Below are 18,380 nucleotides of genomic sequence, written 5' to 3'. Positions count from 1 at the left end.
CTCTGTGTGTGACAGGGTAGAGCCATAACCTCCCCATCGGCCCTGCCCTGAGTGTGAGAGTGGTGGCGTCCCAACCCCCTGATCGGCCCTGCTCTGTGGGTGATAGAGGGCGGTGCCCCAATTCCCCTATCAGCCCTGCTCTGTGCGTGACAGGGGGCAGCGCTCCAACCCCCGGATTGGCCCTGCTCTGTGCGTGACAGGGGGTGGCGCCGCAACCTCCCCATCGACCCTGCCTTGAGTGTGACAGGGGGCGGTGCCCCAACCCCCCAATCGGCCCTACCCTGAGCGTGACTGGGGGTGGCATCGCAACCTCCCAATCCGCCCTGCTCTGTGCATGACAGGGGGCAGCGCCCCAACTCCCCAATCAGCCCTGCTCTGAGCCCGACCAGGGGCTGCACCTAGGGATTGGGCCTGCCCTCTGCCGCCCGGGAGCAGGCCTAAGCCAGCAGGTCGTTAAATCCCGAGGGGTCCCAGACTGCTAGAGGGCACAGGCCAGGCTGAGGGACCCCCCCCTTCCCCCCAAGTGCACAAATTTTTGTGCACTGGACCTCTAGTATATTTATAAAAAAAAAAAAAAAAGGATATCTCCTCTTTACCCCATATTCCCAGGTCAGAAGAATCGGAGAGTTCCTCACCTTTCAAAAGGGCAGTATGCATGATGTCCTGGGCAAGGGGATTATGTGACTGTATAGCATATTGGCATATTGCTGCTGCCATCTGCACATTGAAATTCTGGTCACCAAGAGCAGCCTCCAGAGGCGGGAGTAGAACCTCTGGCAAGTCCTGGATTGATGGGGCTTCCACAGTCTTCTCGTCTGTGATCAAAAGAGAGCTGAAGAAGGGAGTGCTAGCCCCTTTGCTTTTCTCGGAAACACAGCTTCCTTCCCATAGCCGCATACCAGCCGCAGGTGCTTACCTCTATGGGCCCCTACAATGGGCAGGATTTTATGACTCACTTCTGTGCTGGGTATGCCAGTTCCATCCTTTATCATCTGGCCTCAAAGAAGGTATATTCAAGCCAAAGAAGAATGTTTCCAGCTAGGCTATGGTGACTTTCACCATTAGTTTTAGTGATAAAAATCAACCTATTTACCCTATATGTTTTTGTATTTTTACATTACATTTTGTACTTTTATATTATTTTTTAAAATATATTTCTTTATTGATTTCAGAGAGGAAGGAAGAGGAAGAGAGAGAGAGAAACATCAATGATGAGAGAGAATCATTGATCGCTGCCTCCTCCACACCCTCCACTGGGGATCGAGCCCACAACCCAGGCATATGCCTTTGACTGGAATCGAACCTGGGACCCTCCAGTCTGCAGGCCGACACTCTATCCACTGAGCCAAACTGGCTAGGGCTATTATTTTTAATAATAGCAATTATATTTAGGTAGTGCTTTGCCATCTATATAGTGTTTTCATACTCATTCATTCTTCCAACTTTTATTGAAGTAGACAAGGCAGATATTACTGCAGAGCTCACCTGAAATATGTGTATGTTTAACAAACAGGCCCACAACACTGTTATAAGCCCCTCAGTACCAGTCTTCCGAAGGACATAGGATGGGAGCACAGTTTGCCAACAGGGCAGCCTCAGGCACTCCTTTTGGCCAGAGTTCCTGAGGTGGTTTGTATAGCATTCCACAGATCCCTCTGGGGACACCTCAGGACTACGGAAAACACTTTGAGGACAAGTCTTATGTTTCACTGGAGTTAGGATCTCTTATAACAACTCCACAGATATCATGTTAGGGTCCCTAAAGGAAATGCTGTTATATAAGTCACAGCATTCATGGAAACCCAAAGGATGGTGCCCCTTTACATATTTACATTTCATTCATAGTTCTTCCCACTCCAAATGTAACTAATCAGTCAGGGTGCATTTTTATCAGAAACAGTGTTGCCTATAAAGATAGTTCCTGTCCTTATCAGGTTAGCAGAGTAGCAGGTATGCATTTAATTAAAGCTCAAATTCTCAAGTAGAAGGGGAAGGATTTTATTAACCTTTTGTCCACAACTATCCTCACTTGATAGATAAGGAATTTGAAACTCAGAAGTTAACTGACTTCCAAGAAGCTGGACCTGTGACTAAGGTTTTAGGACTTCTAATCTATCCTTTGTACTACTGCTGCAATCCACTACGCCATGTGTTAAGAATGACCTAGATGGAAATATATATTTCAGGGGAATGGAAGCAATTGATCATCTCAAGAAATAATGAGGAGATCATTTTCTTTGGGAAGGTGTGGGGAGCAAACAACAAAATCTAGACACCGAGGACACGTGAAAGGGATCACGTGAAAGGCATAGTTCTGGCGGAAGATAACGATGTTTGTATGTATGTGGAAGATTTGGGGATAAGATTATGATATATGTTGCTGTTTATTGAAGGTTTTTTCTATGTGCCAGGCACTGAAAATATATCATCCCATTTAATACCCAAGGAAATAAGCAGTTATAATAAAAAATGTATATGTGTGGACACATGTCTAGCAGGGACACCAAACCAAGTCTGGGTAGTGGGGCAGGGAAGACTCCTAAGAGTAGGTGACACCTTAGCTGAAAACTGAAGGGAAAGTATAGAAATTAATCATACGAAGAGAGGAAGAGTTTTCCAGCACAGGAAGCAACAAATTTGAAAACTTGAAGGAAAAATGCCCATATCTGGAACTCAATAGACAGGATATAAGTGAAATGAAACTTTAAAAACCTGGCAGTTTTGTAGAGCCAAATAGTCCCTGCCCTGAGAGAGTTCCTTGCCTGCTAGCGATGGCAGAAAAGTAAACAATTATGATAGAGTGATAAATATTAGGACTGGAATAATATTAGGATGTTACCTGCAGCAGAGAAGAAAAAGTGTCAGCACAGGCTTCACATAAAAGGTGATATCTGAGAGGGTGCTTGAGGAATCAGGGTCCATTGGTTTTATGTCCTTTCAATGGCATTTACAGCTTCCACTAAAGGCTCGGTGCACAAAATTTGTGCACTGGGTGTGTGTCCCCCTCAGCCCAACCTGCACCCTCTCCAATCTGGGACATCCCTCTCACAATCCAGGACTGCTAGCTCCCAACCGCTCATCTGCCTGCCTGCCTGATTGCCCCTAACTGCTTCTGCCTGACAGCCTAATCACTCCCTAATCACTCCCCTGCCAGCCTGATCGATGCCTAACTGCTCCCCTGCTGGCCCGATTGCCCCCAACTGCCCTTCCCCTGCCAGCCTGGTCACCCCTAACTGCCCTCCCCTGCCAGCCTGGTCACCCCTAACTGCCCTCCCCTGCCAGCCTGGTCATCCCCAACTGCCCTCCCCTGCCGGCCATCTTGTGGTGGTTATTTTGACAACATGGGGTGGCCATCTTGTGCAAGGGTGTGGTGGTAAATTTGCATAGTACCTCTTTATTATATAGGATCATTGCATCCTGTGTCTTGTTAAACCTGTTTTTGCTAACTGAAAGAAAACTGAAGAGGATTTTCACATTTAAAAAAATGTCATTACCATACTAATGACTTCCATGAAAACGAAGTGGCACATTCGAACTTTCAGAAAGTGGGAGATAATGCTTCGCTTCGTGCCACTTTGGCTTACAAAGGGTTTCATAGGAGCGTTCTACTGTTGGATCGCAGGGGAAACCTGTAGATAGTATGCTCAAGCAGTCCAGTTCTGGCTCTCACCTGAGTCCCCCTGCCTGATGGCAATCCGGGGCCGTTCTAAAGCGGCGGTGGCACACGTGGTGATGGCTTGGATCCGAATATCATCATGCATGTCCACCAAGCCCCGCAGCAGACCCTCTACTGTCTTATGGCGCCACTCGATGACTGTGACACAGGGACAAAGTGAGACGAGAACCACTTGGTCAGGGTTAGATACATACTGCAGGCCCCCCACCCCCCACCCCGCCAGGACAATTCAAGCAAAACATTAGCTCAGAAAAATAAAGGGCCTCAGAGATGGGATCCTTAGGGAGGCTATTTCTCTGATGATCCCTATACTCTCTAGTTCAGTCCCAAACAACTTCCCCCCCCCGCCCCAAATCTCATCCTATATTCTGTCTCTCTCTCTTAAATAGTTTCACCGGTACCATCTGGGAAACAAAAGGGGCAATAAAACATAGTGGTTAAGGGCACTTTGTTATCAGACATACCTGGTTTGGAATCACAATTATTAGCTGTGTGACCTTGGGTAAGTTACTTAACCTGTCTGAGCCTGAGATTTTTCATTTGTAAAATGGGAATAATACTAGAATCTACCATGTTGAGTGATTGAATAGTGCATGAGTTAACTAGACAAAGGTTAGCAAGATACCCTCAGGTTTCCTTGCCTTTGAGGGCTCCTCCATCTGGCTTTCAAGGTCATTCTCATTGTATTGCTAACTGCTCTCTTTGTAGGTATCAAGCTTTCATTTCAGTGCTCCCACCATCTGTAGTTGCTCCCTAATAGTGGCTTTCACTTGGTATCTCTTTTTCAACTCTTTTATGTTTATCTGATCCCGTTTATGAAATGGATCACCTCTCTTCTTCCTGCACTAGCTAAATTAGTTTCCTGGGTTCTGAAAGACAGCAGCCCTGGAGTCCTTAAATCTTATAGCTTTCAACAGTCCTTGCCAGGTGCCTACTCTGCCCCAGGCACTCAGACTTCTACTCCCATATCTCTGAGGGCAAAGTAAATATAGGATAATCCCAACTCCAGGAATGAATTTTGGAGAGGGGTGGTTTATACCACAGACAACTACCATGTGAATAAAATAGTTATAAGTGTTTCTTGGGATTTTTTTGACCACCATTACATTTCCATTGCTTGGACAGCGTGTTTCAACCTTCCCTTCATGCATTATTTAGTGAACATAAGGTTTCAGAGGTCAGTAAGTTAGGGTCCCTGCCTGTGAAGAGTTCTCAACATAGTGTGTTTCCACAGACTACTGAAGTAAAACCCACCCATGCAAAAAGTATTCATACGTCAACTAGCATTGTGTGAAAAGAAGGCTCTTGTCTAGTCTAACCTTGATGAGGCAACCAGATTTTTATGTTTTATGAGAGGGATGGATTTTCAAAGACTGAGAAACACTAGTCCAAGCTGAGATTCTCATCCTCCACAAATACATACCGATACCTCTTGATGTCCCGCCCCCCATTCCCTTCACTCACTCAGAGCCCAGGCGGTCCTCCATTCCTGCAGCATCCTCCGCAGGACCAGCAGTTTCCAGGGCACATCCTCCTTCAGTGAATCCGCCTGCATCTTCAGTTTCTTGGCCTTAGTGGACATGTCCTCAGGCCCCTGCACCAGCTGATCCTTGACTGGGGTGGGCAAAGCAGTCCAGCGCGGGGCTCCTTTCACGGGCCTGCAAGCTGTGCAGTGTGCCAGTATGAGGTCCTGCCCTAGGCCCTGTGTTCCAACCAGCTGCTCATTCCTATTTCTGACTAAGACCAAGGCAAAACAGTGTTCTCAAGAGCAAACTTTCCTGTCGTTATAAAGGGAACTGAGCACAAGTGGCACAGGGAGCTGTGACTACAGACATGAGAAGCCACGATGGTGGGGGAGAAAGGTGGGGGGGGGGGGAAGCTGAGCTATTTACAAGCCTTTCTATAAGTGTAATAAATCTTTAGGCACATAAATATGTTTATACTAGAAGTCCAGCGCACAAAATTGTGCAGCCTTTAGGCACATAAATATGTTTATACTAGAAGCCCAGCACACAAAATTGTGCAGCCTTTAGGCACATAAATATGTTTCTACTAGAAGCCCAGCACACAAAATTGTGCAGCCCCGCCCACCCGCACTGGCAGCCCTGACACACTTGCAGCCCCGCCCATCCACACGCGTCTCGCCGCGCTCACAGCCCTGCCCATCTGCGCTGGTCTTTGGTTGTTACAGCGTTAGGGCCACTGGGTTTTTATAATTATAGATGTAAAAGGGCTTGCTCCTAAAATATGATATTTGATATATTGCAATTTAGAGTATAATGGGCCATTAATTCCTAGTTTAATTGTTCTTTTTATGCTTTTAATTTGGGAGGAAGAATGGTCCTGCCAGCTGCTAAATTTTAAAGATTTTAGCATCTCTGAATTTTTCCTAATTATGACAAATAACAGTTGGAACTTTGAGAACAGAAGAAAATCCTATATAATAAAAGGCTAATATGCAAATTGACCAAACAGCAGAATGACTGGTCGCTATGACGTGCACTGACCACCAGGAGGCAGATGCTCAATGCAGGAGCTGCCCCCTGGTAGTTAGTGTGCTCCCACAGCAGGAGCGCTGCTCAGCCAGAAGCCGGCCTCACAGCTGGCGAGGGTAGTGGTGGTGGTGGGAGCCTCTCCTACCTCTGTGGCAGCACTAAGGATGTCCGAATGATGGCTTAGGCCCACTCCCCAGCAGTCAGATATCCCCCAAGGCCTCCTGGACTGCAAGAGGGCATAGGCCGGGCTGAGGGACCCTCCCCCCCAACACACACACACACACACACACACACACACACACACACAAACCCTGAGTGCATGAATTTCATGCACCGGGCCTCTAATATTATATAAGTACAAGAGGCCCATTGCAGGAAGATTCCTGCAAGAATAGGGCTTCTTTTGGCCAGAGCAAAGCAAAGAAGGGATTGAAGCCTGCCCTTCTCCACTGCCTCGCTCCCTTCTGTCCCCGCTGCCTCAGCTCTGCTCCTGTGTTCACTGCCTCGGGACACTCCATCAGCGGCGGAGCAGCAAGGCTGGATCGGCCACTGGAGTGGGTGGGTCATGCCTCGCTGCTTGCCCCCATGGCCGCTGGCCAGGTGACAGGCCCGGACACTCCAGCAGCGATGGAACGGTGAGGCTGGAACCACCGCCAGAGTGGGCGGATCCAGCCTTGCCACTCGCCCCCCCCACCCACCTCCCCTGCCACCTGCCTGGCCAACAGGCCTGGACACTTCAGCAGCTGGGCTGAGGGGACTGGGCACCGCTATCTTGTGGCTATGGGCGCTGCCTTCTTTGTGACAGAGTGACAGTTAATTTGCATATTACTCTTTTATTAGATAGGCTAGTTGTTATATAAAAAGTTATAGCTGTTATATTATTCTAGACTTAATGTGATCCCTGATATGAGATTCAGAAAGCGTCTTTCTCAGAGGAGTAGTTATGTAGCAAAGAAGGCAAAACAGATAAAAATATTTCTGGCCTGGCCAATGTAGCTCAGTGATTGAGCATCAACCTATGAACCAAGAGATCATGGTTTGATTCCAGGTCAGGGCACATATCTGGATTGCAGGCTCAATCCTCAGTCGGGGTGTGCAGGAGGCAGCCAATTAATGATTCTCTCTCATTATTGATATTCTCCCTCTCCCTTTCTCTCTGAAATCAATAAAAATATATTTTAAAAAGAAAACAAAACATTTCCAGACTACTAATTTCATTATTTGCCACATTGCTTCTCAGTTTCATGTTCTAATCTGTCACTATCAGCAGTTTCTGTTTTTCCAGATCTCATTCCAACTTAAATGTGTTTAGATTTGCTCTGAATCAATTCTTTTCTTTGAGCAAGGAGGGCTTCTACCACTTCTTCTAATGTAAAAAGAATCCTGTGAGACTCAAGGGCAATCTAGCTCAGATGCTCCTGTAGAGCACACCCTAAAAATGGTGCTCACCCAGCTTGATCACACTGGGGGAACTCAGTCACCCTGAGTTCAGGGATTCCTTCCTTTGCAGTGTAGGATGTGCACAGCCAGAAGCCATAGAACCAGCTCCAGACAGGTCAGCTCCTAGTGAATAGATCCTTGGCCATATGACATTCCCCCACTTCTCTCTGCCTTCTTAAAATCCCTTTTCTGGAAGTGAGAAGTAGCTGTTCCTCCTGTATCCCCCTGCCCAGGGAGTTAAAATCTATGTGGTCAGAAAGTCTTAAATCACTGCCAGTTAAAGTCTTAAGAGAATAAACATGTACAACTACCAACATTTATTTTACTTCTAGCCCATGAGTTCCAGGCAGGTAGAAATACATCCACTTGCCACCTCCCACCTCAGAAGTCACCTAAAGGGAGCATAAAAAGAAACAACCCTTTGACTGTCTATGGGAGAAAAGGCACAGTGCACTTTGTTGGCAGAAACAGATGGTACCTTTGTGATGTGTATTGTAAAACCTGTGCTTGGTATATAGGAACCATGATGATCTAGGCACACTAAGAGAGTTTTCTGTCAGGCTGTACACTTCGTTTCTTTCTTTTTAAAAGAATACTAGAGGCCCGAAGCACAAAATTCGTGCAAGGGGCTTGGCCCTCGCAGCCACGGTGGCTGCCTTGGCCCACACAGCCCAGGCTTCGTCCAGAAGGACGTCCAGAAGGTCATTCGGCTGTCTAATTAGCATATTATGCTTTTATTATTATAGATATTTTTATTGATTTCAAAGAGGAAGGGAGAGGGAGGGAGAGATAGAAATAGCAATGATGAGAATCACTAATCAGCTGCCTCCTGCACACCCCCTACTGGGGATCTAGCCCGCAACCCAGGCATGTGGCCTTGACCAGAATTGAACCTGGTACCCTTCAGTCCTGAGGCCAACACTCTATCCACTGAGCAAACTAGGGCTGTACACTTTATTTCTTAAGAATTTTAATCATTTTAAGGGAATCACCATCTAAGTTTTTCAATTCAATCAAAAGGGGGCGGGGGAGGGGGGAACCTATGAACATCTAACCTCAGGAAGTTTTCTATTATTTCCAGGTTCTTTCATATCCAGTATTTCCTGAGATGAGATGGTGAATAAAATAGTTTTAAGAAGATGTATGTATATATTACTATTCTGACTTTACTTCCCCCAGATCAATTTCAAGTACTGTTTTAAAGAGAGATTTGATGTCAAAAACCTACAGCATTAGCTCATTAAATGTTCTGTGTTCTGGGGGAAAAGGTGGGTATCCAGCTCTATTGGGGAGAAGGTGCCTATGAAGCAAGTGAGATAGGTCGTGAAGTTTCTATGAAAGCAGCAGGAGCCTCAGAGGATTAAAAAATAATAATAAGGCCCTAACCGGTTTGGCTCAGTGGATAGAGCGTCGGCCTGCAGACTCAAGGGTCCCAGGTTCGATTCCAGTCAAGGGCATGTACCTTGGTTGTGAGCACATCCCCAGTAGGGGGTGTGCAGGAGGCAGCTGATCGATGTTTCTCTCTCATGGATGTTTCTAACTCTCTATCCCTCTCCCTTCCTCTCTGTAAAAAAATCAATAAAAATATATATTTTTTAAAAATAGCTTCATTAAGGTAGAATTCACATCCTGTAAATTCCACCCTCTTGAAGTATATATAATTCAGTGGTATTTTAATATATATGCAGAGTTGTGCAACTGTCACCCAGCAACCACTGATCAACGTTTTCTCTGTGGGTCTGCCTTTTCTCAGAGCAGAGGACATGCGGAATAGAGCTGGCTTGTGGGGACAGTAGTGTACTAATAAGAGTGCCTTGAGTTTGTACAGCACTTAATGGTTTATAAAACATATTCACAAAGTCACCTAAGTATCAATAAGTATCACAAAAGTGCCCTGCTATAGGAATGATTAGTGTCTCAATTTTTTAAAAAAAAATTTTTTTAATTGATTTTAGAGAGGAAAAGAGAGGGGAGAGAGAGATAGAAACATCCATGATGAGAGAGAATCATTGATTGGCTGGGAATCAAAGGTCCCCTTCTGGGAATTGAGCCCATAACCCTGGCATGTGCCACTGACCAGAATCAAACCTGGGATCCTTCAGTCCAGAGGCTGACACTCTGTCCACTGAGCCAAACTGGCTAGGGCTAGTGTCTCCGTTTTAATGAAGCAACTAAAACTCCAGAAGGTGACTTGCCAAGACCTAACCCAAGGCTCTGCTGGGGTGCTTTCTCCACTGCTTTATAATAGCGGTCCTCAACAAAGGAGGAGTGGGTGTGGGTATTGGGGAAGCTATGCATAGCCACCATGAGTAGCATCTCTACTCTAATGACTGATAGCTAGCCAGGCAGCACTAGAGACAGAGGCTTAGAGGTGGGTGGGAAAAGAATGGGTCACTACTGCTACTAGTTTCTGCACATGAGGGGACCACCTCAACAGTGACACTGCAAAGAAAAGAGTCATGGGAAATGGATACACAGTCTCTTGGAGAATGGGCACTTTTTGTTTCATTAGCTCATTTCTTGGCTATTTTCCTTCCCTCTCTCTACCTTCTCTGTCTCACGTAATCAAAATGATGTACTGGTAGAGGATGCTACTATGGCCTGAGAAGCAGATATTGGCCTGAGTATGGAGTGGGAGGCCAGCCCAACGCAAAAGAGCAGAGTACTCGATCAGGGTCTGATAAGCATCCCCTGGAAGCATTAAGATGGAATTATTGGCACTTATTACACCTAAGTTTTATTTTATTTCAACTGAATGAATGCTTCACAAAACCTCTTCCTAGTTATAGTTACTATTTTATAATTTTATGAGATGATTTTTTAAAAAGATTTTTTATTGAGGGGAGGAGAAAAACATCAATGTGAGAGCGAAACATCGATCGGCTAGGCATGTGCCCTGGCCGGGAATCTGACCGCCAACCCTTCCGTGCATGGGATGATGCCCAACCAATGGCCAGGGCAGCGAGATGACTTCTAGTCGGTAGGAAGAGACTCTCCCGGATGCTGGTGGTGCCCTGCCCTCTGAAATAGGGACCTTAAAGAAATGGTGCCCGAGCCAGTGTGGCTCAGTTGTTTGGAGCATTGTCCCCTACACCAGCAGGTGTCGGTCGGGTTCAATCCCTGGTTGGGACACAAACAGGTGGTTGGGGGGGGGGGAGAGGGAGCAACCCATTAATGTTTCTCTCTCTCTCTCTCTCAGATCAATAAAAACACATTCTCGGTGAGAATTTTTAAAAGAAAAGAAACGGCCACACTTCCATCTTTATGCCCGTTATCAGCTTCCTGCTTACGTGCTTCAGGAACTGGCTGGGAGGTCCACCTTTCTGGGGTTTCCGGGAAGACCTTAGCTAGCTGCTTGTGGTACTGGTTGAGGTTCTCCAGGAAAATTTGGTCTCTCTTTGCACCAATCCGGTGGATGATCTGGACTTTATCTATGAACAGATAAAGAAATAATGAGTCAAATAAAATATACAGAGGGGACAAAAAATAAAAAAGAAAGAATGAGTCCCCAGCACCTTCCTTCTCTCTCCTCCTGGGTTTTTAGTCACCAGGGCCAGATCCAATTTCACTTTACCCTCCTCTAAAGCCCCTAGGACACATGGCTGCCGGGCTCTGTGAGGCCTGGATGTCAAGGCAGAGCCTTTCTCACTATGAAAAGCTATTTACTAATGAAGGGCCACCTAATTCATCTCTTATTCTCCATCAATACTTTTTCTTAAGCACTTTAAGAATACGTTCCGTTTATAGCACTTTAGGAACAAGATGGGAGTAGAAAAGGATAAACAGCGTGGAACATGCAGACCTAGATCGTGCATCCTGGAAGCCCAGGCATCTAAAGGGAAAGCCCAGGCGAGCTGGAAGGGAAGGTGGTGGGCATTTATTGGGCGTTGGGCAAGACGCATTGTAAATGCTTTCTTGTCTACTGTTTACAGTAAGTGCATTTTTCTTAATACTGTTTTACAAATAAGGTACATAAGGCTCAGAGAGATTATATCATTTGCTGAAGGTTAGTAGGAAAGGATTAAGCCAGGATCTAACCTCGGATCTGCCTGACCCCAAAGCCTGTGATATATTTTTTTCCAATCTAGCCCCTCAGTGGGGGAATGTCTCAAAGTGAGAGGAGGGAGAAGGGTGTACAGAGAAGAGGTAGATTGTTCCCAAAGCCAAATCTTGCTTGCTTTACAATCCCACCCTCCACTGCCTCCTTAGTAAGATAGAGAGCTAGAGAAAGGAGGAAGAAGAAGAACCATTTTCTCCCCACCAGACATCTCCCCCTACCCCCCACACATACCCCTGGCAAAAAAAAAAAAAAAAAAAAACCACAGGAAAATAGCTTGTATGAGAGTAACCAGGGAATGTTATGGAAATGTTACCATGAACACCTGGGTCATCCAGGACCTCATCCACACCCATGACTGTGTCATCCCCCAGCTACCTTCCATCTCCATATCTACCTTAGCCCCCACCAAAGGGCCCCAGCTCTATTACCAAAGTAAATCTCCTGTTCAAAGGTGTTGTCGGTGGAGTAAGCATACTTTCCAGCTCGGCGAGTCACCTGCCGGACGTAGCTCTGGACTGGGGACTGGCAGATGATCTCTTCGTTGATATCCTCAGTGGCCTTGTGGTCAGACGTTGTTTCAACACCCTGCTCTTGAGGCGAGTAACTGGGCAATCTTGGCCGGAGTGAGGGAGGGAGGGAGAAAAGGGGGAGGAAAGGTAGGAGATGGACTTTCTCGTTTCCATCAGATCCACAGCTCACTCCCTTTCCTATTTTTTTAAAAAATATGTTTCTATTGATTTTTAGAGAAAGAGGAAGGGAGAAGGAAAGAGAGAGAGAAACATCGATTGACTGCCTCCTGCATGCCCCCTACTGGGGAATCGAGCCTTGCTGGAAGCCGGTCCATCCTTGCTGCTTGACACAGTCGCTGCAGGAAAGAAACATCTGCACAGCATATGTTTCAAGGGACCTGGCATATATAGCATACTGTTCTTAATATGTTTGCTCCCCTTAGCGCTATGTGTTTTAACCAAGGTCACCTCTCTGAGAAAGGTTGTTTCCCCAGGTAGGGATTTTTCCCTGAAGTTAGGGAGGAGATAAAACCCCTTAACTAAGTGCCAGGCGGGTAGTTAATCACTTTAACTACGAACAATTGCGCTTAAGCTACATAATCTTTACTCCCTAGAATGGAGATAAGAAACGCCCTAACCCTTGGAATAGAGATTGATAGGATTGGAATCAACTGGTATAAATACAGATGTAACAAGACAACAGGACACAGAACCTAGAGACAGAACCTAGTGAGAGAACCTAGCGAGAGAACATGGCAAAAGATCCTGGACAGAACCTGGCTACAGAACTTGGCTGGAGAACCTAGACAGAACCTGGCAACCGAACCTGGCTGAAGAACCTGGCTACAGAAGAGCCTGCAACCCAGGAATGTGCCCTGACTGGGAATCAAACCATAACCTCTTGGTGCATGGGATGACGCTCACACCACTGAGCAACACCAGCCAGGCTCCCTTTCCTTTTTAAGCTCAAGGCATACACACATGAGCATTTAAAGAACACCTCTATCTAACTATTGGCCTTGACCCCAAGGTCCACTTGAATATGGAGCTGCCAGAAGGGCCTGACTGCAGCCACCTTCCCCCTTCCCTGGTGGAGCCACTCCTTCTGTACCCACTGGACAGCACAATACAGTCCCATCCTCCCGGCATTACCCTTCTTTAACACTGGTGCCCTTGGTGTATACATGGACTTGGGGAAGGGGACCCTCCTCCTACAGTACCTCACTTCATTATGTGTGGTTACTTAATGTTTGTTGGACAGACTGTAAGCACCTTCAAAGATAGGTTCATGTCTATCTCATTTACGTTGCATTCCCAGCACTTTGCAAAGTAACCGCAAAGCAGTGGGAATGCGATTTCTATTTTACTAATAAATGGGTAAATAAATGAGCTTCCACTTATCTTTAGTTCACTTTTGGGAATGAGAGGTATCATAATAGCTCCAGTCCTCCCTCTAGCTATAAGTGAGGAGGAAACAATCTGAGACACGCACAGTAACCCTCTTCTCAGGCTGTCTACTTCTCTGCCCTGCTGCCAGTCAGTTTTTGAGTCAGTGACATGCTGGCTTCTTATCCAAAGGGAGGCAGGACCAAACCTCAGAGCCAGGAGGCTCTGCCTTCCTTACTCTCACTGTGCTTACATTTCTGGGAGCACCTGGACAGTAACTGGATCAGCAGAAAGGGAAAGGCTGAGAACCAATCCCTTCAATGGCACTGGTTCTAACCGGGGAGCAATTCTGTCCCATGTGTCAATGTCTGGAGACATCTTTGGTTGTCACAACTGGGGAGTACCAGTGGCATCCATAGGAAAATGCTGTTAAACATCTTACAATACCCAGCGCAGCCCTCTGCAACCTAGCATGTCGGTAGTGCTGAGGCTGAAAACCTTACTTGACGCAGATGGACAGAGCAGGTTGGCAGGGAAATCACAAGAGGTTGATGGGAGAGGGTAAGCCAGCCCACCCAGGGTTCCTTGAAGGGAAGCCCAGGATTCTTAAAGGCATGTCGGGGGCCCAGCCAGTCTACCGATAATAAACAGGAAGCAGCAGCTCTGGCTGCTTTTTCTCCTCCGTGGGCAGGGTGACACTTTGTTCCTCAAAATCCGCCATCTCTGCTTCCTCCAGTTCTTTCAAGAGCTCCAGGTCGCTGGCGGAACTGAGCTCATCCCGGATGTGGCTCCAGTCGTATTGTTGGCGCAAGAAGCTCTGCCACTTGTTGGGGGAGACCCCGGGCCTTAAAGGACGCTTGTTCTGTATCCATCTGGCCGTGCGCTTGTCCAGCTTTTCCAGCACGATGGCCTCCCAGGCTCTGGCCTCCTTCTCGTGGGGCAGAAGCCAGGTTTCCCCATCCAGTTCCAGATCTGGAGTAGGTGGCAAGCTCAGAAAGTCTGGATCCATGCAGCAAAGAGGAATGGGAAGGCAAGACTTTTTCTGGACGGTGCTTCCTGACTTGGACTTCGTTAGCTTCTTCCTAAAATAGGTAGGACTTTCTGTTTTCTCAGCCTGGGAGCTGACCCTGGCTGAGGGACTTGAAGAATCCAACAACTTGAAGCTGACGGGTTTCTCAGGCCGGGCCTTCCTGATGTGGGGAGGCTGGATGATGCTGTCTGCGTTGTAGAGGTGATGGAAGCTGCACTGGCTGTAAGGAAAGCTGGCTAGCCCTCGCTGCCACACCACCTCCTGAGAGAAGGTAAGGTTTGAAGCCGCCTTTTTAAAATACTGGCTCTTGAGGTCTGCACAGTGCTGCGGGCTGAAGTGAAAGACGGGAGGCACGCTGGAGATAGAGGTGCACTCCTCCATGCTTCTTGGGTTCAGGTTGGAGAAAAGCATGCCCCGTCTCAGCTGTCGGGGGAGTGACCGATAGAGAACTTGAGGAAGAAAGGTCTTTTCCTTTTGGTTCCTGGCCATTGTTTCCCGGAAGTGCTTCCTGCCACACTGCCTGGTCCAGAGGCAGGGCCTGGAGGCGTGACCTGTTAAAGGGATGCGAGGGACTGGTAAGAGCTCTAGGTCATAGAAGTTGGTAACCCATAGCAATACAGAAAGAAAAGAACTTGGAAGATAGGTGGGAGGAGGGAAAGTCGTGTGAATTGGAAGGATGAGAAAAAGAAAAGGTACAACATTCCAAATATTCCTTGCATCAGACCCTTGCTTCCAATCTCACACTTGTCCCCAAAGCTCAGCCCCTCATCTTCTTACGAGGGATAACTGCTTTTCAACAGTATTCCATGCTTCCAGTTTTTCCTCAAACGTTGCTTTCTCTCTGTTCAAAGGCTTTTAGCATAAAGTTCAGACAACTCAACCTGGCACTCGGAGTTCTCCATGAGTGTGATCCCCAGTTAATGACCTTGTCCTGATATGTAAGGGGTCTCCTAGCTCTTCTCCGGGTATTCCTCCCTTCACATAGTGGAGCTTCCATCTGTGCCTTCTATATGAAACTGGTGGCCTGGTGCACAGATTCATGCACATTGAAAGGAAAGTAATTAGAAGAAATATTTTAATATTGCTACTCGCCCTTTCTCTATAATAGAAGTGTCAGAGATGAAAGAAAATTAGTAAAATGTATATGAAAATAATATATAAATTGATTAATAAATAAACAATAACAACATGATTTAACAACAAAAACATGATATAAAAACAATAAAAACATGATATAAAAACAACATTGATAAAAATAATGACTGATAAATTTATTAAACTTATTCTAATATTTCCCTGTGTACCACATTAAGAGTAAAAACATTTTCAGAGTGCTTGACTAATTTTCCTTTGATGTCCCAGCATCAAGAAAGGTTCAGGAAATCTGGAGTAGGCTGTGCGTAGATTAAATAGGAGTCCAGAGACAAAGCATAATTTTGAAAGGCATTTGGGGGTCAGAGGAGCTTAGCTTAAAGGAAACTAAGATGAAAGGTCTAAGGCAGGGGTGGGCAAACTTTTTGACTCGAGGGCCACAATGGGTTCTTAAACTGGACTCAGAAGAAGGAGCTGCGGCCATGTTTCCCCGACGTTGCCATGTTAACACTGCTGCTGGTGAAGGAGCGGAGGGGAGAGCAAGAGAACCCTCCACTCTTTCGGCTCCGCCGGCCGGATAGAACAGCCGAACGGGCTGTAGTTTGCCCACGGCTGGTCTAAGGTCTAAGGTCTAAGGTCTCCTCGTCTCAGGACCCCATGCTTTTTATTAATACAACTTTTCCTGAGGCGTGGCAGAGATATACACTTCAAAGGGTCAGGGTTTGGTACAGAGTCCATTGTCAGAATGGGGGAATTAGCCTACGGCTGTTCAGGTGTTTGGCCAGTAGGAGGCAATAACATGTAGATTAAGATGCCCTTTTAGCCTTCTGGCAGCCAACAATTATCCCTTTTCAGGTTTGGGGAAATGCCACCAGCAATTCCCAGATTCAGCCCTGCTGTCATGCTGGAATTGGTTTCTGGCAGAACTCCTCACAATTTTAACTCTAACGTCACTTGCTCTTTGAACTTGAGAGAAAGGAACATATAACTGACCATGTCTGATAACGGGTTCAGGTAGGAATATTCCTACTCTGTCTAGATTGGTGCCAGTGAGAGCTTTATATGTATCGCACATGCGCAGGTCAACGTTTATTTTTAAATTGCCAGTGTGTGTCATATGTACCGGCCAGTCAGACAGTCAGACGGCTGGACGGCTGGTTACTTAGCCTTTTATATAGAAAGACTAGTGGCCTGGTGCACAGGTTTGTGCACATTGAAAGGAAATTAATTAGAAGAAATATTTTAATATTGCTATTCACCCTTTCTCTATAATAGAAGTGTCAACCAAATTCATGATCAACAGTGACAGATCGAAACATACACATGTTATTGGCTCCAGCAAGAGCTTTATATGTATCGCGCATGTCAACTTAGCCTTTTATATATATATAGAATAAATTTGTTTAGTTAGGCCTGCTTTCTGATTTAGCTAAACGTCTTCCAGCCCAGTGAAGCACCCCAACTTCTCTTTCAGGTAACTGTCAGCAACACAGTAGTAAATATCAACACAAAGAAGATTATTATTGTAGATCATGCAGGGAGAACAAAGGGTAAAATATTTAACTACAGCAGTGTTTGACTATATTCTGCACAGTGAGAAAACCTGATGTAATTTTCAAGTTCCACCATTTCTTACTTCTTTTCAGTCAGGTCAAGCTTCTACTAAATCTCTGTTTTCTGGCTAATGAAACGAAAATAGGATTCCACCAAGTCTCCTATCTACCTACTCCAAGACTTCTGTGAGGATCAAATGAGATGAGGCACGGGAAAACACTTCACAGACATTTGGTTAGTGTAAAATGTTTCCACCTGGCTATAAAGCAAGTCTTGTTCCTGGGCTAGAGAAACTGCAAAGAGGCTAGTCACTAGGGAGAGGAAGCTGGGCGTTGCTATGTGGTGTCATTACCCGGACGGACACATAGCATGTTAGCCTTTTATATACATAGATTGCCAGTGCGCGTCATATGTACTGGCCGTTGGTTGGATGGCCACACGGATGTACGGTCAGTCACTTAGCCTATCTATATATATAGATAGCCTTTCTTCCATATTTAACACAAATTCTATTTCCCAGGCCCAGCTCAATTCCTGCCTGCTCCATAACTTCCTTGATCTATCCAGGCCTCCATGTCATATGAAAATTTATAAATTACTTCTAGTCCATGCCAGTTGTTTTAACTTTTAATCCTGTGACACTTCAATTATTAAATATGTGCTCTCTAACTGCATTGCCCTGTCTCTGCTAGCCTTCAAAATCACCTGGTACTTTTCCATATTGTTTCATAGTCATCATTGTTAGAATTTTTTTTAATATATTTTATTGATTTTTTACAGAGAGGAAGGGAGAGAGATAGAGAGTTAGAAACATCGATGAGAGAGAAACATCAATCAGCCTCCTCCTGCACATCTCCTACCGGGGATGTGCCCGCAACCCAGGTACACGCCCTTGACCGGAATCGAACCCGGGACCCTTCAGTCCGCAGGCCGACGCTCTATCCACTGAGCCAAACTGGTTTCGGCAATCATCGTTAGAATTTTTAACCGCTGCAAAATATTTTATCAAGTGTATAAATCATCTTAGCTCTTCCTTAATTACTGGGCAAGCTGTTTCCATGTGTTAGCTAGCATGGAAAACACTGTAGAGAACCACTGCCTGGATTTAGTGCTTTGAAAAATTTTTTTCTTCTGAAGC

At 46.0% G+C, this 18,380-nt stretch overlaps 1 protein-coding gene across 1 annotated transcript in view; it reads right to left on the bottom strand.

Annotated features, from left to right (window-relative positions):
• The window catches only part of HEATR4 (HEAT repeat containing 4), a gene marked incomplete at both ends in the record, with an annotated part of 44,885 nt that extends 29,800 nt beyond the window's left edge, over positions 1-15,085 (bottom strand). Inside the window, 6 exons of the mRNA XM_081100367.1 lie at positions 636-815; positions 3,671-3,814; positions 5,141-5,341; positions 10,902-11,042; positions 12,100-12,284; positions 14,205-15,085. Coding sequence (XP_080956493.1) covers positions 636-815; positions 3,671-3,814; positions 5,141-5,341; positions 10,902-11,042; positions 12,100-12,284; positions 14,205-15,085 — 1,732 coding nt within the window. The remainder of the gene's footprint in view (positions 1-635; positions 816-3,670; positions 3,815-5,140; positions 5,342-10,901; positions 11,043-12,099; positions 12,285-14,204) is intronic.
• Between the last annotated feature and the right edge of the window lie 3,295 nt (positions 15,086-18,380).

This window comes from Myotis nattereri (genome assembly GCF_964212035.1).
Source record: "Myotis nattereri genome assembly, chromosome: 1".
NCBI classification, from domain to species: Eukaryota; Metazoa; Chordata; class Mammalia; order Chiroptera; family Vespertilionidae; genus Myotis; species Myotis nattereri.
Note: the sequence above shows the minus strand (reverse complement) of the source record. Positions and strands in the feature narration are given on the sequence as shown.